This window comes from Postia placenta (genome assembly GCF_002117355.1).
Source record: "Postia placenta MAD-698-R-SB12 unplaced genomic scaffold POSPLAscaffold_9, whole genome shotgun sequence".
NCBI classification, from domain to species: domain Eukaryota; kingdom Fungi; phylum Basidiomycota; class Agaricomycetes; order Polyporales; family Adustoporiaceae; genus Rhodonia; species Rhodonia placenta.
The window spans coordinates 1-26,973 of record NW_020169840.1 but is presented as its reverse complement, the minus strand read 5'-3'; the positions used below and the strand labels follow the sequence as shown (position 1 = coordinate 26,973).

General features: G+C 55.0%; 9 protein-coding genes across 9 annotated transcripts; 3 read left to right on the top strand and 6 right to left on the bottom strand.

Annotated features, from left to right (window-relative positions):
• Nucleotides 1–149: 149 nt before the first annotated feature.
• On the bottom strand, nucleotides 150–1,967 carry POSPLADRAFT_1040236 (hypothetical protein). Its single transcript, XM_024477704.1, has 11 exons — nucleotides 1,927–1,967; nucleotides 1,817–1,876; nucleotides 1,746–1,757; nucleotides 1,694–1,699; nucleotides 1,532–1,578; nucleotides 856–1,479; nucleotides 709–800; nucleotides 620–651; nucleotides 489–566; nucleotides 339–426; nucleotides 150–279 (listed from the first exon to the last, which is right to left on the bottom strand). The coding sequence occupies exons 1-11, from the start codon at nucleotides 1,948–1,950 to the stop codon at nucleotides 269–271; spliced, it is 1,074 nt and encodes a 357-aa protein (XP_024337565.1). The 5' UTR covers nucleotides 1,951–1,967; the 3' UTR covers nucleotides 150–268.
• Nucleotides 1,968–3,381: 1,414 nt separating this feature from the next.
• On the bottom strand, nucleotides 3,382–6,963 carry POSPLADRAFT_1057698 (hypothetical protein; the record flags this gene model as incomplete). Its single annotated transcript, XM_024480946.1, has 5 exons — nucleotides 3,382–6,261; nucleotides 6,340–6,502; nucleotides 6,573–6,641; nucleotides 6,693–6,885; nucleotides 6,942–6,963. 5 exons carry the CDS (start codon nucleotides 6,961–6,963, stop codon nucleotides 3,382–3,384), a joined length of 3,327 nt encoding a protein of 1,108 aa, XP_024337564.1.
• Nucleotides 6,964–8,921: 1,958 nt separating this feature from the next.
• POSPLADRAFT_1146641 (hypothetical protein) lies at nucleotides 8,922–11,528 on the top strand (the record flags this gene model as incomplete). Its single annotated transcript, XM_024485962.1, has 11 exons — nucleotides 8,922–9,080; nucleotides 9,137–9,491; nucleotides 9,546–9,702; nucleotides 9,753–10,070; nucleotides 10,206–10,353; nucleotides 10,402–10,552; nucleotides 10,607–10,950; nucleotides 11,079–11,254; nucleotides 11,304–11,352; nucleotides 11,412–11,435; nucleotides 11,490–11,528. The coding sequence occupies 11 exons, from the start codon at nucleotides 8,922–8,924 to the stop codon at nucleotides 11,526–11,528; spliced, it is 1,920 nt and encodes a 639-aa protein (XP_024337563.1).
• Nucleotides 11,529–13,565: 2,037 nt separating this feature from the next.
• On the top strand, nucleotides 13,566–14,646 carry POSPLADRAFT_1181973 (hypothetical protein). Its single transcript, XM_024488884.1, has 4 exons — nucleotides 13,566–13,850; nucleotides 13,910–14,148; nucleotides 14,203–14,448; nucleotides 14,502–14,646. Exons 1-4 carry the CDS (start codon nucleotides 13,761–13,763, stop codon nucleotides 14,575–14,577), a joined length of 651 nt encoding a protein of 216 aa, XP_024337562.1. The 5' UTR covers nucleotides 13,566–13,760; the 3' UTR covers nucleotides 14,578–14,646.
• A 315-nt stretch (nucleotides 14,647–14,961) lies between these two features.
• On the bottom strand, nucleotides 14,962–15,739 carry POSPLADRAFT_1047140 (hypothetical protein; the record flags this gene model as incomplete). The annotated part of the gene is made up of 5 exons (XM_024479213.1): nucleotides 14,962–15,251; nucleotides 15,308–15,360; nucleotides 15,442–15,541; nucleotides 15,594–15,673; nucleotides 15,729–15,739. 5 exons carry the CDS (start codon nucleotides 15,737–15,739, stop codon nucleotides 14,962–14,964), a joined length of 534 nt encoding a protein of 177 aa, XP_024337561.1.
• Nucleotides 15,740–16,027: 288 nt separating this feature from the next.
• On the top strand, nucleotides 16,028–19,629 carry POSPLADRAFT_1146235 (hypothetical protein; the record flags this gene model as incomplete). Its single annotated transcript, XM_024485900.1, has 4 exons — nucleotides 16,028–16,214; nucleotides 16,361–17,703; nucleotides 17,760–17,992; nucleotides 19,074–19,629. 4 exons carry the CDS (start codon nucleotides 16,028–16,030, stop codon nucleotides 19,627–19,629), a joined length of 2,319 nt encoding a protein of 772 aa, XP_024337560.1.
• Nucleotides 19,630–19,863: 234 nt separating this feature from the next.
• POSPLADRAFT_1146675 (hypothetical protein) lies at nucleotides 19,864–21,494 on the bottom strand (the record flags this gene model as incomplete). Its single annotated transcript, XM_024485968.1, has 7 exons — nucleotides 19,864–20,199; nucleotides 20,258–20,491; nucleotides 20,548–20,941; nucleotides 20,992–21,141; nucleotides 21,203–21,264; nucleotides 21,314–21,350; nucleotides 21,409–21,494. 7 exons carry the CDS (start codon nucleotides 21,492–21,494, stop codon nucleotides 19,864–19,866), a joined length of 1,299 nt encoding a protein of 432 aa, XP_024337559.1.
• A 503-nt stretch (nucleotides 21,495–21,997) lies between these two features.
• On the bottom strand, nucleotides 21,998–24,289 carry POSPLADRAFT_1146969 (hypothetical protein; the record flags this gene model as incomplete). Its single annotated transcript, XM_024486008.1, has 4 exons — nucleotides 21,998–22,678; nucleotides 22,731–23,303; nucleotides 23,351–24,160; nucleotides 24,215–24,289. The coding sequence occupies 4 exons, from the start codon at nucleotides 24,287–24,289 to the stop codon at nucleotides 21,998–22,000; spliced, it is 2,139 nt and encodes a 712-aa protein (XP_024337558.1).
• Nucleotides 24,290–25,673: 1,384 nt separating this feature from the next.
• Nucleotides 25,674–26,336, bottom strand: POSPLADRAFT_1147040 (hypothetical protein; the record flags this gene model as incomplete). Its single annotated transcript, XM_024486016.1, has 4 exons — nucleotides 25,674–25,742; nucleotides 26,021–26,114; nucleotides 26,172–26,254; nucleotides 26,280–26,336. Coding segments are annotated over 4 exons (303 nt in total), but the record flags the coding sequence as incomplete, so codon positions are not given.
• Between the last annotated feature and the right edge of the window lie 637 nt (nucleotides 26,337–26,973).

Genomic DNA, 26,973 nt, shown 5'->3' with positions numbered 1-26,973 from the left:
GCCTATTAAAATTAAATCATTGACCTCTTAGTGATAAATTGCAAGTACCCTCCGAGACTTCGCCACACATCGGTGGTATACCTCGAATCTTGTACCCTGCATCGAGCGTTCTGAGTGATCCATCGTAATCTGTTACTAGACTCTAAGGGGACGATTGTACAGTCTCGTGCATTGCGATACACTACGTCATACAATACATTAAGTTGCTTCACTTCATCCGCATTCCGTCTGTGATTCCGCTTTACGTCCGCAAGCAGCGTGTGCCCACTCATAGACGATCTGCGCATACAGCACGATCAACACTGATCCTGACCCGTGAAACGAGGAAGGCTACGCACCGACGTTGCCGAGGTCCCCACACGCCTCCTTGACACGCTGCGTGAGCGTCTTCTCGCCCTCGCGCACCCACACGCGCGGGTCGTAGTACTGCCGCAAAAGATATCGCATTAGCCACGCGCAGATCCTCGGTAGCACGACGGAAGACGCACCTTCTTGTTCGGCTTGTCCGCGCCGTCCGGGTTGCCGACTTGCGACTGCAGGTAACCCGACTTGGTCTGGATGAAGTCCTGCGTGGGTGTCAGCACACTATCCGGCATGGCAATATGTGAGGCAGATGTACCCGGATACCGCGGAGATACGCGTATTGGGTGTCTGGTGGCGAGAGCACGAGAGTCAGCGGGGAAATGCAGTCAGCGTCGGGTCGCGCACCAGTGTCGACGTTCATCTTGACGACGCCGTTCTGGACGGCAGTCTTGATCTCCTCCTTGGACGAACCAGAACCACCATGGAAGACGAGGAAGCTATGCGATCGTGGTCGGCAAATATACGGACATATACGGGCCTAAGAAGACGTACAGGGGCTTCTTCTTACCGCCAAGCTTCTCCTCCGCGTACACCTGGTGCTTCTGGAGGAGCTCCGGGTGCAGGCGGACATTGCCGGGCTTGTATACACCGTGGACGTTGCCGAACGCTGCCGCAATGCTGAAGTTGGGGCCGATGGCGCTGAGCGCGCTGTACACGTCCCAGATGTCCTCGGGCTGCGTGTATAGCTTGTTGTTGTCTACACTCGTGTTGTCAACACCGTCCTCCTCGCCGCCGGTGATGCCGATCTCCATCTCAAGCCAGAGCCCGAGAGGCGCCATGCGCTTGAAGTAGGAGACGCATGTCGCGATGTTCTCCTCTTTGGACTCTTCAGAGAGGTCGAGCATGTGCGACGAGAAGAGCGGCTCCTGGTGCTGCTTGTAGTACTCCTCGTCCGCTTTGAGCATGCCGTCGAACCAGGGCAGCAGCTTGTGCGCACAGTGATCCGAGTGCAACACTACAGGCACACCGTAGGCCTTTGCGACGATGCGGACATGGTGGGCAGCAGCGACGGCACCGAGTATAGACGCCTGTTGCTTGTCGTTGGCGAGGCCCTTACCGGCGTAGTACGCGGAACCGCCTTGCGACACCTGGATGATGATGGGGCTCTTGATGTCTCTGGTAAAGCAGTCAAGAAGCAGCGTGCGGCGTTAGTGCCGGATGCGCTTACCGGGCGGCCTCAAGAACAGCATTAGCAGTTGAGGAGGATGTTACGTTCTGTGGGGCGGAGATTGAGTGGGCAGCATAAGGCACCGCGGACAAGCTCCGGGAACAAGGCCTTGGCCGCGGTAGAGAGAAGGGCTGGGGTAACTTACGATGGCCTGATATGCGCGATGGGGAGATTGTCAGCGTAAGGCGAAGCGCGCACCGCGCTACAGACTTACGGGAATAGCAAACTGGAAAAAAGGGTTACTACTGTGAGCAGGCGCGGAAAGGGGGAATGCAGGGGACGTACCTGGTGCTCCTTGGCATACTCGAAGAGCTTGCGGACGTTGTCGCCAGTCAACACGCCGGCCTACGATGCATGTCAGTAACGAGGGCCATAGGAAAGTGGGGGGAACATACGGGAACGATGTCAAGAATGCCCATTGTGGTAGAGATGGAGGAGGATGGAGTGAAACGCGCCGACGATGAAGAGACTTTACTTATAGCGGGGACCCGCGCTCGGCGCCAACGCGCGAAACTGACTATCGATCGCCATCACGTGGCACATACATCATCCGCCGGAGACCAGCCTGAGCCTCAGCTTCACCCAGTCTCCCCTCGACTTCCCCGCGTCTCTGGTCCTGAGACAATCCTTTCCCCGGTCCATCGCTCCCACTATCAATACATGCAGCGCCCACCTTCGCTTTTTATGTGCTTTTCATTCTCATTCTTGTGAACATGGATGGATTTGGCACAGCGAGATCCCGCGAACATGTCAGAGTGTCCATAACACGTGAAATACTGCTATGTCCGCTCAAATGTTCTGCAAGCGGATGTGGGAAAGAATTTCTCATGTCGACATACCAAATGCGGGGCGTGCCGCGCTGCTAATCTCCCCTCTCCAGCAAGTCTATCGTGAACGTGGGCTTCGTCTGCAAAGAGCAGGGGTACATGTCGTCACTTGGTCCTCGCAAATGAGGTCGCGGCCCCTCTAGTTCCACCGCTGAACGTTCCATTGAATCCATACATGACGAATGATAAACCTTACCTTGGGTCAAGGAACGCCCTTCTATAGCCTTTCGCGGAACCTTTAGAAGAACATCATGTTTTCCTCCCAGTTATCGGCAGATGCATGGCCATGGATCCAAGAACTATCGGTTCCTGCTACCACTATTCCTGATCCGGTCTGGTAATGATGCGTTGAACTTCCCTTCGGACTCCGATCGGACATGGCGTACTGAGGAATCAGCTTCGTCTGACAGGACGGGCTGCTTCAGAGACGGAGACAGCGTATTGCCACAGGTCTGACAATCAGCTACCATAAGTTGTCAGCTGTAGACACAGATATATGAGATCCACGCGGCTGCCAGCAAGGGTGCTGCCGCGGTATCGCGGTATATATATACAACGTACCTATTGGTCAGAGTGTGTTATGTTCCTGGGATAGATGTAGTTCTTGGTAGACGGTAATATCCTTTCAATCACCTTGTCATCCATATACTTCACATTTTCACTCACTTTGCTCTTTGGTAAGTTGTGTACGCGCTAGGCACTGTTTGCTCGTGATTGTTTGGTGAAAATTCGAAAATCATGAAGGACACATTCGACATTGTCATTTCTACGTCGCCATTTTCTGATTGCGCGCACATTCTGCGTGCTAGCAAAATATCCGTCCGCCTAATTTTCTCACCTCTTGTAGATCCTTGTACGCACAATTCAAGAGCAGTCATTAAACTCAGTCAGCCTGAGTATAATACCCCCATTCGAGATACATGTCCTGGTGGTTAAAAATAAAAACAGTATGCAGATGAAGTGGTGTATACAGATGTGTGATATTGTGGAACATCGTCCATTCTGATAAGTCATTGTCCATGCTCACATCACACAGCCACTCAGTAGCGACTGCATATCGTCCGCTAGCTTAGCGGTGTTGATATTCAAACTCGCCGTCCCCGTGCTCTCTCCGTCGATTCCCCCGGAACCAGCTTCTGCAAGAGAGCCATCCAAACCCATATTCTCCCCGATCAACGGTCCCATGGATGCCCAGAATTCGCCGAAGTTCATATCAGCCAGGCCATCGTGAGAAGCGAACTCTGCAGAGAAGAACGCGTCGAAGTCATTTGCGTGATCGGGCTGAAACATATCCGCCGGGTCCGTGCTCAGCAATGCTGTATCAGGATCAGAGGGAGGCCCGAAGTCGAATATGTCTGAGAAGTCGGGACAGGATGACAAGTCTGCACCATCAGAGAGTGGCAGATCAGCTACTGGCATGTCGCTCCTCTGTGACTGCGCGCCAGACGGCTCGGCCAGACATGCGTCATTGGGTGGCGAAGTAGTTGCGTGAGAGAAGGGTAAAGACGGTGTGCCATCGGAAGGATCAGCAGCACCACGATCTGGCTCTCGTACAAGATCTGCGGGCTTGTTGATGACTTCGGCCGTCACGTCTCCCTCGACATCGGCGTCGGCGTCTGGGTCCGCGTTGACTTCGTCCTCCTCCACTCCCCAGTCGTCCTCTGGTGACAGAATTGGGCTTGATGGGGGGAGCGGCGAAGAAGGCGGGAGATCGCCTGACCAATACTTCTTGGAACTCTGGTCATCAGTAGCCTCGAGCTCCGAGGACGGCGGATACTCTACGTCGCTGCTCGCCACAGGCAGCGATGACGATGGCGTGTCCGCATCGTCCGCAAAAGGGTCCGCGTTGTCTGCGAGGGCACCTCTCGATCGAGTAGAAGGGCCTTCAGATGGTAAGGCAAGCGTGCGCGACGTGCGCCCACTGGACCCTCGAGAGTGTCTGCTGCCATGTGTACGAATTGGCGAAAACAGCAGGCCGTTTTCTTGGTAGAGACTGGGTAGACGTGGCGTACACAGAGATGTGCCCGGGCGTTGCGGTGTAAATAGCGGGGAGCCATCGTCCTCGCCGTCAGACGCCGTGTCCCGTGTCGAGCGCCGAGGCCGCTGCGGGGTGCTAGGCAGTTCATACGTGGTATCAAAAGATGGGTTCTCGCCCTGCGATTTCAACAATGACGAAGAGGGTTCCGGAGTCCTAGATCGCGCCTTGACCGGCGAGGCGAATATAGACAAAGAAGCAGTGGCCACTACTGGCCTTGGCGGCGTCCTTTGGCGCTCGTTCTTGGAAGCAGACGCACAATTTGGAAGGGGCATTGGTGTCAACACCGCACCTGAACTCTTCAAGGGCGACGACTGTGTGCCCGATGGCCCGCTCGACGGTGCACCCGATCTGCTACCGCGCACCTGTTCCCGCCTCTTCGTCTTCGTGGACCGCTTGCGCCGCAACGACGCGTCCGCGACTTCGTCCATGTCCAAAAATTCCCCGTTGGCTAGCCGCGGCAGCGTCGCCGTCGTCGTGCGCGCCCACTGTGGCACGACGTACGGCTTGCGGAGCGTTTCCTGCGCTGGCATAGAGCTCTCTGACTCCCTCGCCTTGCCCTTCGCAGCACGCCGTGCTGGCGATGTCGCGGGCGCCCGCTCTGATGGACCTTCGCCGAGCTCCAGCCCCGAGTCGGACATAAAGTGTGGTGAAATGACCGTCGTACTACTGTTTGCTGCCGATGTATTGGCGTGCAGAACCGCTCCTGTCCCTGCGCGTGCCCTGCTGGATGTGCTCGCAGTACGTTTCCGCTCCTGCTCACGTTCTTTCTCTTCCATGAATTCGCTCAGGGTACGCTTGCGTGTTAGCTTCCCGCTGGTGTTAGTACTTGTGATAGCCGACGCAACAGACCGGTGTCGCGAGGGCGAGCGTGCCGATGATGACGAAGCGATTGCGCTGGCATTTTGACTTCCCGAGCTCCCAGGATAGGCTGCGAGTGGCGTTGACAAGGTCTGTTGCAAAGATGGGGCAGGACGAACAGCACTGTTGGAAGGCCACGACGCCAGCTGTTGAGGCTGTTTGACATCGGCTTCCTTCTCCTTGCTCGAGAATGTATCTCGTCGCCGTCGGAAGGCACTAGGGTCAACGTTCTCTTTGTCAAGCACAACAATCTCGTCGTCGTCAGCTGCCTTTTGCGAAGCAGTTGCTGGGGGATGGTGATGTTTGTACAGACCAGCAGAGAGGAAATTCAACGTCACAGGAGGATGCGAAGCGACAGCCGCTGGTGCCGAAGTGGGGAAAGGCACTTGGGAAGCAACATATGGGTATCCAGGCGCCGGTGCGGGTGCTGTCTGCATGAGAGCCATTGGGGAGATTCCTTGAGGTGTCATTGCAGGCTGCGCATCCACACTAAGGAGCTTTGCAAGTGCTTCGATCAGAGCATTGTTCTGCTGACCTGCCTGGCCTGATGAAGTGTCGATGGCAGACAACATCGAGAGAAGCTCGGTGTTCTTGCCCTGGGAGGTTGCAAGCGCAACCAGTAAAGCATGAAGTGCTGCCTGGTTTGCATCTGATACTGCTGCAGGAGGAGCTAGGGTAGCATCAGTTTGATGAGGCGCAGGTAGCGTAGAGGAACCCGCTGCGGGCTGTGATAAGGAGGACGCCCCACTAGCTTGCAATAGATATTGCTCTTGTTCTTGTTGGGACATACTTCTTTTCAGGGGTTTCTTGTCGGATCTACTTGTGCTACCTGTAATTGCGGGCGGCATTGAGGCCATCATGTAGGATGGGATAATGGCAGGTGGTGTCACAGCGGGCAAAATAGTTTCGCGCGAGCCGCGCGCAGGAAGCGGGGCGGTGGTAAATGGTGTTTTGCTTTTATCTGGAGGTACCCATCTTCTCGTTGGAGGCTTAGGTATCGCAGGTGTCTGTTCCGACGAATTAGTACAGGAATATAATATGGCCCCCCGCTCAACAAACGTGCGGGTATTCAGAAAATGGCTTACCTCTCGCAAGGCTAATATCACCTCTAACGCGTCTTCACGCAGTCCGTCGCCGATAAATGTCCCTGTGACTGTGGCGTCTGGTGTCGCACCCTGCAGTGACAGTGACATATAACCAAGACCAATGGCAACACCACCGGTGGCATGAGTTTCCATTGCTCCTGGCCTGTGTCATGTCGTGAGTGTCATGTCGTGAGTTACCTCGTGCGGTCTGCTAGATTGAATATAGAACTGACGGTGGCGCTTCGAGAGGATCAAGGACATAAACAGTAAAATCGCGCGTCGTGTTGGGTACGAGCTCAGGACTGTAGTTTATGAGTGCCGTCAAAACAGTAAAAAGACACTATCACGCGTACCTAGACCGAAGTACTGCCTCCAGCACAGGTCGGAGGGGTGTCCTGCCATAAGATAGATGTGGTGTAGAAGACACGGGGAGTCGAGGATTTAGCGACACAGCGAGGTGTGCAGGAATGAGGGTAACAGGGACTGGGCAATCCGAACGCGCCAAAATGTACTGTGGGTTGTTGTTGATAGTGTATAGAGCGCGTACTGCAGTCAGTCGTTGAGATGAGTACGCGACACAATGCAAATTCAGGAAGCCTAACCTGGAAGAGGACGCGTCTCCATGTTTGACGTTGATCACTACGCAATGTCTTGCATGAAATGGGTGCGGATTTCGAGAGGGAGAGACAGGAACGCGTCGGTGGTGGAGGAGTGAAGGAATCCAGCCACGGCGCGTGACGGCGAAATGAACCGCGTCCCCCGTGACACAAAGCCTGCCCCTACTATGGGGTTAGGGGCTGATAGAGCGCCCGCTGCATAACATTTGCATGTGACCCCCATTTAACGACATCCTCGTGGGGACGGGGATTCCTCGAACCGTTTCTGCGCCTCCATAATGGCCCGCTAATGCTAATTATCAATCGCTGGTCTAGCTGTGTCAAACGTGAGCTCCGTGAATACCTCCGGTGGACTCGAGGGCACATGAAGGGATGCTCCAACACAAAGACGGTGAGTATTGAGCAACTCGAGTCTCAGATGGACGCAAGTCGTTTCCTTGTGGACGGACACGACCTCAATGTCGTTCATCCCTGCAAAAAGCCATTTACTTCTCTGAATGTTGTCTTCCATCTATATTATTGATGCTCATGGTCCATCGTATGCTCTACACCTCAGCAAGCTTTGCGGTGAAAGAGTGCTCGATAGTCTGCTTTTGTCGCTGGAATTAAATCACACGTCTTCACCTAGTCTCCCCTAGGCGCCCTACAAATAGAGCGCCCGTCTCGATGGTTGGAGGATTGCCGCTCTATAGTCTTCACCCGAAGAACAAATAGCGTATATACAGCTCAGCCGCTGGATTATAGCAAACTCTTTGTACATGCACGGCATGATGATTTCAGTCTATTTCAAAGTGTAATCCAGTCACGACTCGCAAAGTGAACACGCTTCCTGTAGAGTTCCAAAGCCAAGTTGCGAGGATATGCCGACGCAGAGTAACCATTCGAAGAGGGCGTAATTCCGTTCATGTGTGGGAACATCGAAGCTTGCTGCAGGCAGATGACTGTAGCAGAGACCCGCCGAGTGTCAAGCTCGTGAGGAACTCAGGGATTGCAAGCATAGAGCGCTCCCAAAGATCTGGCGATAGACATACGGCCAGAACGACCAAAGGGTCGCAAGCTTATGCTTTCCATACGTATGAATGTCAGGTTGTGAGTTTTGATTTCAAAGACACAAGTCAGTGATTGATATTCATCCCGAGTTTCGCGAGTTGGGAAATTGGAGGGCTTTACATTTCTTAGGCTTGTTCAAGTTGAGTTACCATTGATCTCGTACCCATCCGTCTAGATTCAGCATCCTACCATCTTACCGTTCCGTCTAGATCCAATCCACGGTATTTGAGGTACGGGACTTGTGACGCAAAAGCACGAGACCACGCGCCATTTGGAGACCTGGAGTACTGACATTCGATCAGTTAATCAAACACGACGAACTGTGGTCAGATGCTGAATTAGTTCATTCCATTTGAAGGATTTTTCAAGCTTCAGGTTTAAGGGTATTGCGTCCCGAAAGCTATGTGACTACCTCATATACTCCAGTCGCACATTGTCAAATTGATTGCGTGCTCGAAACAGGGTCAAACCTCCGTGAGTCCGTAATACATCAGTGCTTGTGCATCTTCTCAAGCGCAGAACGAAGTTGATATGCCATCTATCATCCAAGTCGGCGATTTAAAGAACCGAGGTTCAATATTTCAACCAAGATGGTCCAAAACCGATGACATGGCCCCCAACAAAGCAGTATCATAACACCTCCTTGTCGCTTTTCTCTCTGCTTGCCAAGCGTTACGCGACAGCATATGCATGGAAGATGTATGGGGATGAATAAGCCCTTAAGCCTTCCATACTTGAGCCGTCAGTGTTGAACCACATTTTGGAGACAGCGTGAGCATTCTGGATCCTACGCATAGCGCCCTATCGATCATTCGCTTTCTGACAAAGTCACGTATCATAGGCAGGCCGCACATATTTAAAGCCCTCTGTTTGGCTAAGAGGGTGGTCTCCACAGGATTTCCTCTCTTCGCCAGCATGACGAAACCTGATTTCCATCATTCCAAACTTCAACACATTGCCAAGCGGGCGATCCTGCCGCTCTTGCCCTCAGATCCCCTATCTTCCCAGAAACCATCTCATGAGCTTCCTGACCCCCAGAATACTCAAGGGGACATCTATCTACTCTTCCCGAAGGTGAGTTTTGCTTACACACTGTTATACATTGTCAGCTGATATATGGTGCGTCATAGGATCATGAGAATTTCGTATTCTTTGCCATCCGCGATGCGGATCATTTCAAGCGCGACCTTGCGAACTACACACCCACAACGTCCGAAGATGTTCTTGACAACCTTCGCCAGATCACCGACGCCAAGGCCAACGCAGCACAACCATCTCAGGTTCGGCGTGTGCAGTTGTGGCAGACACAGATCGCGTTCAGCCGCTCTGGTCTCGACCTCCTTGGCCAGACTCAGCATACGAAAGATACACACTTCGACCAGGGTTCTATGAGAAAAGAGCTAAAGGCGCTTGGCGATGGCGGTCCCTGGGACCCTCTCTTCGCTGACGGTATCATTCATGGCGTTATTATCGTTGCTGCTAGCCGTGGGTGTTGTTCACTGCCATACACCTCATGACATCAACAGGTCTCTGCTATAGATGCCGACCAGTGCCAGATTGGAACACAGGCCGTGAGGAAGACCTTCAAGCAATCGATCCACAACGTTGTAGAGATGGACGGAAATGCGCGGCCTGGAGCTCGGAGAGGTCACGAGCACTTCGGCTATAAGGATAGCGTGTCGCAGCCTGCTCCTCGGTAATTTGGAAGCCCGCACATCCCAAGAAAAACCCTGAATTGGTTCACAGGGGGCTAGTCAAACCACACAAGGGGCAACTCCAATGCGACGCCGGTGTCATCATATGCGGCTACAAAGGGGACCCCATCTTTGATAATCCGTACCTCTCCCCGTCGGAGAAACGCCCTGGTTGGACAAAGGACGGGACATTCATGGTCTTCCGCAAGCTAGAACAGGACGTGATTGGGTTCAATGAGTATTTGAAGACAGCTGGACCTCAGTGGCGGCGGTTCCTGCCTCCTGACGAGGTGAAAAAGATCTCACCGCCACTAACGAACAACGAGGGCCTGAGCTTTTTGGTGCGCGGCTTGTGGGGCGGTGGAAGTCGGTAAGCCTCTTGTCTACGGAGTCCGCCTTAATGATAGACCTTGGGCACAGGGCACCCCTCTGGCGACGGCACCCTACCGAGACCATCCGAGCATCCCTCTGGACGAAGACAAATTGAACAACTTTGACTACACAGTAAAGGTCAATTCGGATCTAGCGACAGCGTGTGCCCATTCACTGCGCACACGCGCAAGACTGCCCCGCGCAACCTCGATCCCTACCTCCAGAAGCAATTCCTGGAGCGTGCCCTCATCGTCCGTGCAGGGCTTCCATACGGCCCTGAGGTATATTTTCGTTACCAAGCTGTAGTGGCTAGCTGATGCTGTTAATAGGTTGCGCCGAAGGAAGTTCAGAAGGATACAAGCCCGCGAGGGCTCTTGTTCTCGTGCTATCAGTCGTCGACGGAGAACGGGTTCTGGCAGCAGACGCGGGACTCGGTGAACGAGTACTTTCCTATCGCGTCGCTTGTGCCTGAGAGACACGGTGAGTGTCCTACTTTCGCCCCGGCATATCTCTGACACACTTGCCTCTGCATAGGGCAAGACCCGATTATTGGGGGCGCGACCATCAAGTCGTTAACAGCTAAAGTGAAAGGGAATGAAACTGTCCCGAGCAGCGGTGAGGTGACCATCGACGTCACAGACTCCTCAGGCGAGACTCGGTCTGTCACGGGCTTCGTGAATACGCCAAATCCGAGCGCAGAGGCGATCACGCCGCAATACTTTGTGACCTCGCGCGGCGGCGAATACTTCTTCGTGCCGTCGGTGTCCACACTGCGTGCACTGGGGGGTGGCTCTGATACTCCGAAACCGTTTACAAGCACGCCGCCCACGAAAGAGGGCGTGTACCGCATCAAGCTGTATGGGCAGAGTCCGGAGCAAGTCTGGGAGTACATTCCTGATGGCGTGCCTTGGGTCAAGCTTTGCCCACTCGACATGTCGAATGATTACCAGAAGGTAAGCAGGGCTCCGAAGATGTTCGTTGTTATGTCGAGCTCATCGCAGCATAGTGGCGCATCACTCCGCTGGGGAATGGCGAGTACCACATCAAGAGCGCGAAGACGGATTATGGCCTGATACATTCGACATATGGATACTGGGGTTATGGTTTCCCTGTAGGAAGCCCCGGCGTATCCGTCGTGTGGCAGATCAGCCAGCAGACAGCTGGAAGCAACAGGTTCTTGAGGTAAGCTTTGGAACCCGCCACGTTGCGCTATGACTGAGGAAACTTGCAGGATCAGGGAAAAGGGCTCTTATCCGCTGGATTCTCAGTCCCCTCAAGTCGTAAGCAATCTGCCTTCCTCGCGTATAATATATATCGAACTTACTTGACGGATATGCAGGTGCACTTCTACAAGGATGACATTGTAAATTCATTCCACGTGCAGCGAGTACCATTGCTGATCTCGTATCCGATTTAGAATGAACCGAACCAACGCTGGCTGTTCGGGCTTGTCTGATCAAAATCAGTTGAGACATGTTCCATACGGCTTCACATAGCGGGGACATGTCAATGGTTGAGTTGTTGCCTGGATACGTTGCATGTACTCTGTAGTCAATAAATAGTGGCGGGTCAGGGATAATCAAAACACAGCGGCGAATCCATCCGAGACCATCCAAGATTGATTGGAACAAGAGGATTGCCGCCAGAATGAGTAGTGACAAGCAGAGCCTGAAGGTGCAGAACCGTCAGATACGGGCATGCGAAGGGTCATGGAAGAGTGATGTCACGGAAATTGCCTTCAAGATTGCAAGTTCTCAAATAGTAGTCGACATAATTGCACAATCCCGAGCTCATGAGGGATAAATGCGGAATTATGATTCTCACTACACAACACCACTAGCCGTTGACTAGGTTACGGAAAATATGTGGGTCCGTATGTGCGACTATTTGTCAGACGTATGATGTTGGTCTTATGCAAATAGGTCCCTTTCGTTGATTGTTGTGGCTTGTGTCCAGCGACTGTGTTCCACTAGTCCTCCGGTGCAGATGAGTATCAAGTGGTAGCAATAGACCTTGGTATCCACAGCAACACGGTATTAAAAAGAACGGTGCATAGATAACGAAGGACGAGAGTTGAGACACATTGAAACGGTTGAGGGAAAATGCGACCGAGAAAGGTATGAAGATAATAAGGTAGCCTACGGGGATCGACAATTTCAGAAAGCAGCACGTCCGCCCCACGTACAGCACGGCCGCGAAACATTTGCACCTAGCAGCAGCAACAATCGGGCCTGCATACCAAGTGAGCTCCATGATGAGACGTGAAACACAACCAAATGCAATACATACCCGCAGCAGTCGTCACAACAGACATCGCCGCAGCAGCCATCAACGCAGCAGGCGTCGCTACAACACATTCCACCGCAGCAGGTGTCACAGCATAACACGGGACGATACGGGCGGTGCATGGGATGCGGATAACGAGGTTGAGGGCTGTACATCATAGGCGCCTGGGGCAGCGGCTGGGAGTACTGGTAAACAGGATGCACTGGGCGCATCTCCGGAGCTGCGGATACACGCGTCAACACCTGGCGCATAAGGATCGGATAGCAGTACGCACGTCCATCGTAGTAACCTACTGGCCGGCCATACATGAGAGGCAGGCCGCCAGACGCGGGGCGTATGTGGTAGACGTTGCCAGGACGCTGGATGCCACTATGAAACATCGACTGCGAGGGGATGCGATGCGGGTCGGACAAGAGAGAGAGGGCGATGATACACGGAGCGGGTCAGACGAGAGGAAGGGCGGGAACGGACGTCACTCGTTCCCAGTGGGTCGTATTTCAGTAACATGATGAGTCCGCGGCCAGAGAAGCCGGTAAGTAAGTGAACAAAGAAGAGGCGTGAAATGAAAGGCACGCTGCAGCGTGGAAAGAGCTACGAGAGTAAATGTTGGGAGAAAGAGGCAGGACGGGTCCCCGAGAGCGAGTTAACTGGGTGCGACGGGGCACACGTGCGCGCATATGAGCATCCAGGTCGGGCAACCGTCCTCGGGCGGACGGGTATGACACCATCGCGTAGAGAACAACTTATCATGCAGTGCTGATAGGAGACTTACGAGTCAACAGAGCATATCTATCACCGAACCGTGAGATACACAGAGGCAAGGCACTGCACGACACGGAGATGGACTCGATAATTTGTCCTGCTATGAGCTCACTGAGATAGCGACATTACGAGCAAGCTACAGGGTCTAGGGGCGCGCGGCTACTAGTATTCAATCGATGTCGATGAGAGCCAGGGCCAGACCATGGGCCAGCGCGAGTAAAGTCAATTTCGAATGACTTCAGGCGGTCTAACCATACGCGCGTAGAAATCAAAGCACTTGGACTGTGCATCGATTGGAGAGCAATGTCCAGAGAATGACCATTGCTTATGTCAGCTTGACTCGACCTGACCAATACGGGTCCTAGCGGAACCTGCCGAACAACAAGCGCCCAGGTTACTCAGCCAAGGTCGTTTGTCATCGCCCTTTAACCGGCTCAAAAGGCGACATCGCTACCCACTTTCCCCTCACTAACTACCCTCCAGCACTGTGAGTATCCGTTTTTCTAGATCGTCCGTTTTGCTTCGCTCGCTTTTTGTAAAGACAGCGTAGGTTTGCTGCCTGGAAGCGATGGATGCGGTTTTGGAGTTCCAGATGACGCGGAGCACTTAGGACTGACTTGTGGGTTCCCCAGTTCCAACCATGGGTCGCCGTCCCGCTCGCTGCTACCGCTACTGCAAGAACAAGCCGTACCCCAAGTCCCGCTACAACCGTGGTGTCCCTGACCCGAAGGTGCGCTACTCGCTCAATTGCGGTTTTGGTCAGGAAATTCAACCACTGGGCCCATTTAGATCCGTATCTTCGATCTTGGCCGCAAGCGTGCCTCCGTCGATGAATTCCCCTACTGCTGCCACCTTGTCTCCGATGAGTACGAACAGCTCTCTAGCGAGGCGCTAGAAGCTGCCCGTATTTGCGCGAACAAGTACGTTACGAAGACGTCTGGCAAGGACTCCTTCCACTTGCGTGTCCGTGTCCACCCCTTCCACGTCATTCGCATCAACAAGATGTTGTCCTGCGCGGGTGCCGATCGGTGAGTAATTGTCAAGAGTCGATTCTGAAATATTATCTTATTATGTATTCTTAGTCTACAAACTGGTATGCGCGGTGCCTGGGGCAAGCCGTATGGCACTGTTGCCCGTGTCAACATCGGCCAGATCATCCTTTCCATCCGCTGCAAAGACGCGAACGCACCTGTTGTCCAGGAGGCGCTCCGTCGTGCTCGCTACAAGTTCCCTGGTCGCCAGAAGATTATTGTCTCGCGCAAGTGGGGCTTCACGAATGTCAATCGTGAGGACTACACCAAGCTTAAGGAGGAGAAGCGTGTGTTGCAGTGCGTATTGCGTTTGTGTGGGGTGTCGTCATGCGTACTGACCTGGACCATAGGGATGGTGCATACGTACAGTACATTCGCCCTAGGGGCAACTTGGAGAACAACCTCCGTGCGCAGCTCCGCGCATGAGCTTGATGTTCTATGTATAGTATCTCCGGCGATTTTGACAACATGATGTTGTTGCCTTGGTTGGATGCGAATACTCGCAAGGTGTGATCAGCGTGTGTGCGTTGCCCCTTATTCACTACATCGTCCGACTTCCGTGGTCGATGGTTAGGGGAAATGGGGCATATATTAATTTCGTTGATGATTGCCTATGGTATCGAGCGTTTCATGCTAGTCGCACTGTTGATGAGGCTTCAGTATACTCGGCGGCGAATACATATCGCGTTATTTCACTATTCAGTCCTTCCCCTTTGTGATGTAATCTACAGTTGGAATTGATTGAATGTGATATTATATATTGCACGCTATAGTACAGAAGACTGAATGCGAACAGCCCCTCGCATGACGTCACGCGCCATCTCCTCGACGTAGACGGTTGAACTTCGGCAGCATCTCTCTGAGATATTCTGCATGCTTCCGACGAAGGTCCGCCTCCTGGACTCTGCCGCGACCACTCCACACACGACGCTCAGCGGCGGGACCGTAGATGACGGTGTACTCATCGAGGATCTCGTCATCGACAGGAACGACAAGGCAGGCGGCACCGATGACGCAGTGAGATGATATACGGACCGTGTGATGTACACGGGCGCGAGCAGAGACTGTGTTGAAGCTGCCAATGCTTGGGGACTCGACGCCTGGTAGAATAAAGTCACTGAGTCATGACAGCGGGTCAAAGAGAGAGGATACGCACGACAGCCGATCTCAAAGAGGTTATCATCGCCTATTCGCATAACTTCCTTCCGTCTACACAGGGCAAAGTTAGATAGAGGCAGTCACAACTACGTACGTTCGTGGCGGTAGGCATGATTTACGAACGAAACATACCGGTTGACGATGATGGCACCCTCCTCAATTATGCATCCTGAACCGATGACAATAGGCCCTGCAATGGCAAAGATGGTAGCCTTTGGATGGACTATGGTGCCTGCGCGAAAATTAGAGTGATGAGGACGGTCAACGAGGAGCGGCGGCGGTACCTGCGCCGATGGTGATGTCACCCTTGAGCTCGACATCTTGGCAGACGACGGCTTTGGAGTGGATGGTGAATTTGTCGCGACTATGAGAGGAGTGAGCACGGCAGGGGCGATGAGGAGTGTGAGAGAAGTGGGCACATTGGGGGCATAGGCGATGCCTTTGAACAATTACCTTGGATGACGCCGACTCGCCCGCTCAGCGACCGCTAGCAGCTGCAGCCAATTGTGTTGGTGCGTAGTAGCTCGTGGTAGCTATCTTGGCCAGCGGCTGGCTCGTGGGTTGCTCGTGAGTGCCGGCGGTGAGTTGACGAGGGAGCGATAGCAGCCACGGCACAGCGTCAGTCGCACAGTCCACCTCGTTGCACCTGGCGTTGCGCCTGTTCTCCTCCCAGATACCCCTCCTGCTCTCTCTGCCCTTCTTCTCAACCCCTCCTCCAATGGCCGCACCCACGACCGTCCCGCCGTCCCTCCAGGAGGCTGCGCGCAACTCCACGCTCGTCTGGCAAGACGACTTCAGGTCGCTCTTCGATCACGCCAAAGACCGCTTTCCGGATGTCGTCTGGGAGCTCATAAACGATCAGGATGCGAACGCAAAGGACGTCGAGGAGGTCTGGGGCCATAAAGGTTCGTTGTTACTTCCCACGTCGTCCAACGTATCCAGCATGGTGTGGCTGTATGCTATGACTACTACCAGTTACAGAGTCGTATCCTGCCCTTTGACCATCGCGTCTTGCTCTGTGTGTACAAACTGACTAATGTCTGCCTACTAGCCGTCGTGTATGCTCGCGCACCACCTAGTTTTCAAGCACGCTATTTCTCGTTCAAGCCTCCTCCGGCAACTTCTCCCCTTCCCTATTCCTCTTCACCGACTGGTACGCTACCTGCCCAGTCCGCCCTCTCGCTAACACTTGGCGTCGATTATCACTCGATCTCTCGCTCTCCTTCACCATTCCGAGCCGCTTCGCCGTCGCCTTCCATAAACACGGGTGCTGTTCTTCGTTTACCGATTCCGACTAACCCGACGCTTTTCTCAAATGAACTGGAATACCTCTACACTGGCAAAGGTTTCGGCGAGGCGTTCGAATTCCTTTTCGACTCTTCGGAGAGTCGAGAGGAAGGCGACGCGGAGGAAGCCAGGATAGACAAACTTCGTAAGGACCTCGTCTTCATGTGGCGCTCTCGCCTGTACTCGGACGTTCGGATCGCATTGACTGGCAATTTCTCTTCCACGAACCACGAAAGTGCTACGGCCATCTTCTCCTCACATCGCTTCATTCTGGTCTCCCGTGCGCCTTACTTCGAAACGCAGCTTGTGACTTGGGGAATCACTCAGAAGCCCGGGGAGCCTCTGACAGTGACCCTTCCTTCTCCTCCATTCACTCCTGCATCCCTTCATTTCACTCTCGGTTTCATCTACACAGGGACTCTTGCCTTTTCCAATCGCACATTCGACCTCGAAACCGCTTTCCATATCATGCGCTCGGCCGCATACCTTTCGCTGGATACGCTGTACAACGAGATCCAGGCGCGCATCGTCCAGGAGATGATGCACGGGCTCTTTCACGCGTTCCTGGAGTTCTCCGAGTACGAGGCCGCAACGGGAGGGAAATGGGGCACGGGTGGTTGCAAATGTCGGCAGTGCGCACGTCGTGCGCCGCGCGTGCTCGAGTTTGCGCTCATGGAGGACGTCAAGAACCCCCACCTCGAGCGCGGGGCGCGTCGTGCGCTCGTCGGGCTCTTTGGCGAGGGTTGGTGCACGGCCGAGTTCGCTCACCTACCGCAGAAGACGCGCGACGGGCTGCTCAAGGGTCTCGCGAAACGCACAACGCCGCTGAACGTGTTCCCGCTGTTGTTCGCCGCGCAAGTTGCACTTGGGAAGATAGGCACAGTGATAGACACGTGGGCGGACGTAGTCAAGGACATGGTACTCGCGGCGCGCAAGACAATCGACGAGGTGCTGTCCACGCAAGCAGACCAGTGCTTCGAGCAATCCGAGTGGCTTGAGATCATGGAAGGCGACGGAGCGCGCTTCGAGGACGGCGAACGCGTCGAGCTCATCATGGATGCAGTGCGGCGAGGTATGAGCGAGAAGAATGCTGCGATACTGTATCAGGTGCGTGACTGCCTTTTCTACATCTCTTACAGCAGTTGGCTCAGAGTGTATGCTAGACTCTCGTGTCCTCGATTCTGTTGCGTCCTCATGCAACCAACCCAGAGGAGGCGATGCTCTCGTCCACATCTCAAGTGCGCGTGCTGGTTGAGCAAACTCGAATGGACGTCCTACGCTGGCTCCGCAGGAGGTGGATGAATGTGAAGCAGGAGGGTGGGTTTGATAATTTGGAAGGCTGGGCAGTCAAGGAAATCAGCGGTGGTATGTTTGTTCTTTCCGTATACTTCGCTCTGTAAGTACTGATGATCTGCGTTGCCAGAGATCGAAGTCTCGGTTGAGGATCTCCTCAGTCCTGTCTCACAAGCTGGTACCCCCCGGAGTGGTGCTGCTCGAGGATCTCGTGCCCCCAAAGACGAAGACGAGAACGTCAGCATGCATTCTCTGCGCGCTAGCGTTCTCAGTCGCCACACCACGAAAGCCGGTGGTGATACAGTGAAGGGATCTGGCGTGTCTATACGCTCAGTGGCCCGAAGCACACATTCGACGGTATCCAAAACGAGCACAGCAACAACAACGACTCGCCGACTCGCGTCAGGCCACCGACCAGACTCGAAACTGACGCCCGGACATATGACAAGTGCCTCGTCTATGCGGTCCACTGGAGCGGAAAGCGTATCGACGCCATCTTTGACACCGAAGGCGAGCGTAACAACTGTTCCTGGTCGCCGCAATGTGTCCAGCAGTCTGTCTCCAAACGACCGAACTTCACGAGTGCGCTCTTCGGTGGCATCTGTCAAATCCCAGGCATCCACCGTCCGGAAAACCAATTCTACGTCGCCGTTACTGCGGCCACCTTCTGCGCTGTCGCGTCCCTCTTCCACGCTGTCGAACAACAGTGACGGGTCTACCGCGTTCGAGACGGCGAAGACGGATATGTCGCCGAGCACTGGTGCTCGGAGTCGCCGCGGGTCGACAGCTTCATCACTGTCAACTCTCAGTGTGAGGACGACAGGGACGTCAGCCTCGAGGATGCCACGCAGCCGGCCTCCTTCGAGTGCGGCGAAGTCCGTTACACCGTCCGTCAAGGCGAAACGTCCACCTTCATCCCCAGTTGACCCAAGCAGATCGAGTCCGATGGCGAAGAGGACGGCGTCTGCGCAATCAGTACGTTCCACAAGCTCACTCTCATCGCCAGTGACAAGACGTCCTATCGTTTCAAAACGGCCATCGGGTGCTCCATCTATAACCTCATCTACTTCCGTGACTAATGGTCGCTCACGTCCTCCTACCTCTGATACCGGGGAAGGCACAATCAAGGGCAAGAGCAAGGCCATTGCACTCGTGTCGCATGAAAAGCAGGACAGTATGGCTAGCGCATCTACCGTCAAGGGCTCCTTGAAACGCAAGAGCTCGTCGGACACGATAACAGCGCCTACGTCACTATCGAAAGCTGGCGCTCCGCGTGGTGCCACATTGGAAATCGGGATACCATGTATCATCTCGTCGAAGAAGGCGCGATTCCGCGCATATGCGCGCTACATCGGCGAGGTCGAAGGCGAGTCGGGGCCGTGGGTTGGCGTCGAGGTGCCCGTGAGTGACGCCTGGCCAGGGGACAAGCTTGACGGCCGGCAGTGGAACGACGGTAGCTGGGGAGGCATCCGTTACTTCGACATCGGCAATCCATCCGAGTGGGAGTACGGCGACGATCGGTCGGCGAGGCGAAGGCGGATCGACTGGGTCAACAATCTGAGCAGGGATCCCAAGAACTCGCTCAAGAGAGAGGGCGACCAGCTGAGCATCGAACGGGCAAAGCGCTTGCGCAGTGTGTCACCCGCGGTATCAGACATGTCCAACTCCGAGTCGAGAGGCTTGTTTGTGAGGCCACAACAGGTGCTCTATGTAGTTGATGCCGTGGGATCGGACCTGTAACAGTCGCATACTGACATTTGTGAAAGCTCTCAGGGGCATGATACCGTAGTTCTTAGGTGTTGCCGCCGGTATAATTTTGTAACACTGCCTTGTTTTCTTCTTTTTCTGGATGTCTCGGCCCCCGCCTTACCCCAACACTCATTCGCTAATGGTTCTGCTTTGTCTGCTAACGAGGTTTGTTTGCGAACTTGCTCGTTAATGTCATTAAACTGTGAAGTTCCATACAACCCAAACCTAAATCCAAGGGTCAAACAATATCTTCCCGCATCTGCTCTTGTCGAAGAGCTCATAGCTCTCCACTGCGCGATCAAACCCGACAATCCTGTCGATCAAACTCGCGGGTTCACCTACCCCTCCGAAAACGTCCTGCCGCTTCAACAAGATATCCAGGGCGATAGGAAACATCGCACGGACTGGGCAGCGCCCGAAGTCAAACGACACGTTCTTGTCGTACAGATCTCGCCCAGTGAACGGCATAGGAGGCTCCTGGTGCACACCGACAGAGCTGATCAGCCCAAAGGGCCGTACGAGCTCATAAGATAGTGTGAGAGCATTGCTTTGACCCACAACCTATTGGGAGGTAGTAGTCAATGCCCTAAAGATTCACAGTAGGAACGATGGTGCCTACCTCCAGCACTGCGTTGCAGCCGGCACCGTTCGTCAGTTTGTTTGTAAGGGACTTGGCTCCGTCAATGGATGTGACAGTGAGCTGTTGCGGGCCTTGTCCCCTTGTAATGGTGGAGTACACGGCCTCCATCTTGACTCTTCTCGATTCGACGGGGTCAACACCGATTATGTGGAAGTGGATCCCGTTTTCTGCTTCCAGGCGGCTCAGCATATCGAGCAAGCTCACGGCGGCACACTCGAATAATAGGGTTATCAGACCGCGGTTGTTCCGTGAGCGCTGATGAGACCTACGACACCAACGGGTCCGAGTCCGATGACAGCGATCGTTAGGACGCGATCCTGAGCCAGCAAGGCGATCGAGTTCGTCTCTTCCGTGGCATGTCCCTTAGGAATGAGCGTGCTATTGGGGTACGAACACCCGATCAGCATGGGCGACAGCTTTGGATGCTGCAGCGCCTGCAACGCCGCGAACACTCCGGTGGGAAGGATGTCCGCGAGCAGGATCAGGGAGCTGTCGGAAAGTCGGGAGACATCCACGTTGTGTGTCTCAGACAGATGGCGGAGACTGAACAGTGTTCCGCCTGCCTTGGGAATGCGGGCATATTGTGCCTGGCCTCCTGGGAGCGTCGGGATACCGAACAGACAGGAGTGCACGCATCGACAGGTAAAGCCGACCCGACAGAAGCTGCGAATGTGCTCATCAGCCGAGTCGACTGAGAAGCCGTAGGCACTTACTGGCATTCTCCGCAAGAGACGGTAAAGGGCGACACTACTTTGTCACCCACCCGCAGAGTTGAATACAACTCGGGTCTGCCCGCCGCATCAGGGTGAAAGTTCGAGCCTAGGGCGACGACTTCCCCGATCAACTCGTGTCCGCAAGTGAGACTTTGCAATAAGTGGACGAATCAGCTCCCAAAACCACAGGGCGACGATCCGACACACGCACACAGCGTCAACGTCCTCATGGCCTCTATAGATGTGGAGATCACTCCCACACAAGCCGCCCAGCTGCGCAAACACGATCAGAATGGCTGGTACACTCGCGACAGTGCCGTACCTTGATCTTTACGATCGCGTCGTCCGGTTCGAGGATTCTAAAACGTCAGCTCGCTATAAATACGAATACGACGTGGTTGACACAGCCTGACGTACTGCGGAATGGGCACGTCTTCGACCCGGATATCATAAGCTGGCGGGTACCAGCGAACCGCACGCTGGGTCCCTACCAGTGAGGTCATCTCGAACGATCAACAGCACGAGTAGCCTCTTTGTGAGGGACAATATGACTCGACCAAGATTCGAGAACCGGCCAGTATTATTAGGACCAACAACATTAGGACCGGCCAGTATTCGGGCCGCGTGCAGTCATCTGCACCGCCGATCGATGGACGCCATACTGACGAACTCAGGGGGGAGATGCAGATCATCCCGCGGAGTCCCGGGCTCGGTGTGGTCATGCATGCGTACGGCAAGGAGGATGTCATCATGCCGGTGTATCGTGAGTATAAGGATCAAGATATCAATTATACGCGGTGTTCTTAAAATAAAAATAGTGTCCGCTCGTTGCTTTGGGTTCAATGCTGACGCCGATGGATGCCGTACGTTGAGTATAAGTTAGGAAGCGTGACGAAGACGCTGACAGCAAGCGAAAAGGAGAAAGATGCAAACATGGGAACGAGCAGTCCAGATCCAGTCCTAAATCCACCAATAGCCGGGATGTCCGTCCAATGCGCTCGCGCCCTCACATTATGACACACTCTTTTTCTTGCAGCTTCCCTGAGGTGATGCCCATCTCCTCAAACGTCTGCGCAGGGCGTGCCTTAGGTCCAGATGGTGGTTCCGGCTCGCCGGCTGGCGACACGCCAGGCCCTGGCCCAGATGCCTGCCTGGTGGGCGTGCGCGGTGCCCCGGAGCCTGCAGTCCCAGGCCTGCTTGATGGGGACATGGGGCGTGAGCCGGGATCGATGAGGCTGTACCGTGGTGCATTGGCGAACGCGCGTTGCGGCGGCGCTCCCGCAGCACCTGCGGCATGCATATGCGGCTGCGATGCGCTTGCGGGGTACTGTCCGGGAGGAGGGCCCTGGTAGCCGCCGTTGATTTGTGGCGCGGAAGTGCTGGGGTTCATGACTGGCGATGGGCCATAACCAGGTGCATTGGGAGCGATAGGCTGACGGCCAGACGACTGCGAGCGCCGTCGAACGTCCTCCATGATAGCTTCTCCTTGCATCGCACTGGGCGCAGCACGCGCGCGCCCACCAGGCCCACCGCGGCGCGCGTCTGATCGTTGCCTGGCGAGCGTACGCTTGCGGACGATGGTTGTGTCCGCAAGCGACTCATGCTGTTCCCGCGAGAGCGCGTTCGGCTCCGGCTCCGAAAGTACCCTCAGGCGCTCCGCGGCGTCGGGATTTCCGTGTTGCGCGGCCTTGCCGCAGCATGAGCATCGGAGCGTGCAGGTGTTGACATAGCTTACTCACCCTGTTATACCATTTTCGCGCGACCTCAATGTCCTTCGGCAGACCGACGCCGACCTCTGAGTAGTAACCCATTGCGAATTCGGCGCTCGGCAGGCCCTTACGCGCCGCCTTTTCGGCAAAGGTCAGCGCAAGCCCCTCGTCTTTTTCGAATGAGCCCTCCGCGCCGCACAGAAACCATTTGCTGAGCGCCATGTCCGCCTCGACCTCGCCCTGCTGGCTCGCGAGGGAATAGTACTGCACGCTCAGCAGAGCATCGAATGGGAACGGCGGAATGGCGAACTCGTATGCGTGCCCGAGCTTATACTGCGCGGCCGCAAAGTTTAGGTAGGCAGCGCGCTCAAGGTGCTTGCGCGCCTCCACTGGCAGTGAGGAGCCGGGCGCGATGTAGGGCGCGAAATACTCTGGCGGGATTTGAACGTGCGAGAACTCCCCGAGGAGCAGCAGGCCGTAGACATACGCAGGCTGGGGGCACTCGATCGTCGCTACCGTCGCGGCGCGTTGGAGGAGTGGGAGTGCCGCCTCGGGATTGGCAGGGAGGCCGAGCTGCCCCATGAGGTGGGCCATGCCCATGCGCTGGAGGCACGTCAGACGGGGAATGTACGCATCGAGACAGAACTTACGTAGATGCAGCTCTCCACCCCACGTTTGACACCGCGCTCGAAACACTGTCGGGCATGTTCTGCATCGTTGAAATTTTCGTAGTCGCGCCCAAGTCGGAACCAGGCTGTGTAGTGACCGGCTTTGGCCGCCTGCTCGAAGTGGCGGAACGCAGCGCGCGGGTCGCGTTGGACGTGCTGTGGATACGCGCCTGAGGCCTCGCAGGTTGCCAATAGATAGATAGACTCTGAGACGTGTGGGGGAGCGGGCGTCTGCGCTGGAGAGGTCGACGACAGGCGGATCAAAAGAGGCAGGGCAATGTCGACAAGGCGCTGCAGCTCCGGGTCCTCTATACGGGCCGGACCCTCGGGGAACTCGGTGGCGCTGCTGTCGGGCTGATGCAGCTGCTGTGCGCGGTCGACGAGGGCGAGGACGTCGCGGCACCAGGCGACCTTGAAGCCCGGGTCGTAGTTGGGCTGCTCGACGGACGGAAGCTGGGCGAACAGGCTAGGGATGGTGGGAAGAGGCGCGGTGAGCGATGGGGGTGCATGTGTGTTAGCTGGTTGCTGAGGCTGAACCGAGGGATCGTGGGTCGAGTAGGTGGACGCTGAGCGCACTGGAGGCGCGGAACGGTATGCTTGCTGGGGCGGGCCTTGGGGATAGGGCGGCTGTCCGGCTACTGGGGCCCAGGGACTCCACTCTCCACCCTGAGATTGAGGGCTAGGACCGCGGCTGTGTGCGCGCGGTATGACGAAGCCCGGGGCGAGGTTGGGGGCGGGAGAATGTCCCCTGCGTGCGTCGTGGGCGAGTTGGGCGTCCAGATTGCGAGCCATCTGGGAGGAGGGGCGATGAGCTGTAAGAAGGAAGAAAAGAAAGAAGAGACGCACGTTCGCAGGCAGGTCCGGCTGCAGTTTATGGGGGCGAGGCGCTACCAGGGGATCCTCGAAATGGGGCGCCGACATGGCGGGATCAGCCTGGGCGGGATCGAAACCTGGCGGGAGAGGAGGGACGGCGGGCGGCGGGGGCGACGTGTACTGCGAGAGGTAGTCGTCGTAGTCGCTGAAGGGGCGTGCAGGAACAGCAGGAGCAGCCATCGATGGAAAACAGGATCAACCCAGCTCAATGAATGTTAATGATAATAATATACCTCCGCCTTCGACTGCTGGCGGCTGTGCCGCGCTCATTCAATCGCCCTCGGCCGCGTCTTCCCGAGCTCTCCCAGTCCTCACCACTCCAAAACTAGCATCGCTTTGGCTGTTCAAGACTCTCGCAGCGCATCTCTGAGACTGCCATCTACAATGTCGCTGTGCTCATCCGCAGCATCGACGTCTCTCGCGCGCTCTTTTGTACAGCTGTGGGCAAAACTCGCTCAAGCATTCGCCAACCGCCGTCGCGGCGCAATTTGGCAAAGGTAAATGGGTGGCACAGCTGGTGAATGGCATTTTGTTATGCTATTTTTGGGTTCTAAATTCGACGGGCTCCCGATAGCTCTGACTATGAAAGGGCAGGTTCGGGCACCACCCCGTAAGCAGGACCGGCCGCTGTATACCCCCTACTGTGCGTGCAGGACATGCTGTGGGGTGGTGAAGTAGTCCTCCTGGGTGTTTAATGTTGTGGGGATGCAGAGGGCCATTCCTGACATCACAGTGTTAAAAAGAACAGTTGTGCACAAGCAACCATCCTGGTGCGACACTTCTGGCACTTCCATGTAAATACTTCATTTGTATTGCTCTGTATACCATTGACAATTGTTGCTCCCAAACCTCGCATAACGTCTCCAGCAGTCTGCTCACCCTCGTCTCCGTTGATTCACTCAGTCCACTACACACAACAGTGTCTTTTTCTTCCTGTATGGCAGCGGTTCATCAGAAGAGGTGTTGTTCATTTCTTGGCGCACTGCACAGACGATTGTAGCAGACCCAATGACAACTCTTGCTCTTCGACAGGTTTGCATTGATGGGTGCAGTTTTGGAATCAGAGGAGTGCTGGGCTGACACGTGATTCCGCTGGAGGCTTGTGTCCTCATTGACACTAATGCACTGATGGCTTACACCCATTATCATATTTGACGCCACAATCAATGGTAGGTTATGAGTCTTAGGTCCGAGTGATACACACTTTGTGCAGATGCGTGTTGCATCTACTTGTCGACACTCCCACTTATGCCTGCCCATGGCAATCAGCCTATTGGACAGCTCATGCAGCCCTTGATGATGGTTAGGTGGTGTTGTTGTCGACCTGCCTACTGAAGGACTTGTGGCTGACTTGGATGACTTGGGTGGAATGGCGTTAGGTTAATGGGACTGGGTAGGGAAGACTAGGTAGGGGATTCCACTAGGGAAAACCCTAGGGAAGGCCGTAGGAAAGGCCATAGGGAAGGCCGTAGGGAAGGCCGTAGAAAAGGTGTAGGAAAGGCTGTAGGAGAAATCATAAGAAAGGCTGTAGGAAAGGTGTAGGAAAGGCCGTAGGAAAGGCCGCAGGGAGAGTGTACAAAGAGCGAGTGTAGGGAAGACACAGGAAGAGGTGCAAGAAAGAGGGCAAGAAAAGGCCTAGGGGCCGCGCATGTACGTCCCGGACGCATAATGCCAGACTATGGATGGAAAGAGTCGGAGGCGGCTTTCTAACAAGTGTCGTTTGTGAGGGCATGCTTCCTGGACGCACACATTCTGCACTGGCCGCAACTCATGACTTACCTGAGCCTTGCTCGTGGGGGTGTGCTTCCCGGACGCACACATTCTGCACCGGCCGCAACTCTCAACTTGCATGAGCCTTGCCCGTGAGGTTGTGCTTCCCGGACGCACACATTCTGCACCGGCCACAACTTTTGACTTACCTGAGCCTTACTCGTGAGGGTGTGCATCCCGGACGCACACATTCTGGACTGGCCACAATTGTTGACTTACATGAGCCTTACTTGTGGGGGTGTGCTTCCCGGACGCACACATGGCGCACCAACCAGGGGGGCACGTCTAGATGTACACCCAGAAAGCATGGGCCAGCGCTGTACCTGTGTAGTTACACTGGATCATGGATAGTACAGTACAATACATAGCTGTTCGATACACTGAAGTCCAAAGTGGGTCACAGAAGTAGAACAAATTAAACACATGCGATGTGGGTAATGACAAGACATTTTGGCGGCAGTGCAGACTTAGGCTTGGAGGCGCCTGGCGAGCGGAAAGCCATGGCTGGCATTCTGCTGCCGGACGGCATTAGGGTTCTGTGGCGAATGAGCCATCGTTGGTGATTGGTAGTGTACTATACCATTGGGAACATCCACGGCGTGCTGCACAACGCAACCAATACCGGCACCTTGGACACTTCTCAAGCCGGCCAGGCCCCTAGGGTGCAAAACCCGATACCCATGATACCCCTGCAAGCGGAAAGAAGCCTGTAAGCCGAGGCAAGAGAGTATCTCATTCACGAGCCTCCTCTGTTGCCTCGCATGTCATGGATAATATAAATGATACCCCACAAACACCGGTATCGACTGGAAAACCTCTGGCAAGTGTGAGCTGCAAGAAACCGACTTCCGCCACCGAGTACGAGCCCCAAATTACACCCTAATCCACTTCCATTCTTACTCCCATGTGTCCGTAGCCGAACGCAAACCTCAGACAGTCTCGGAGATGATGGCGCTTCTGTC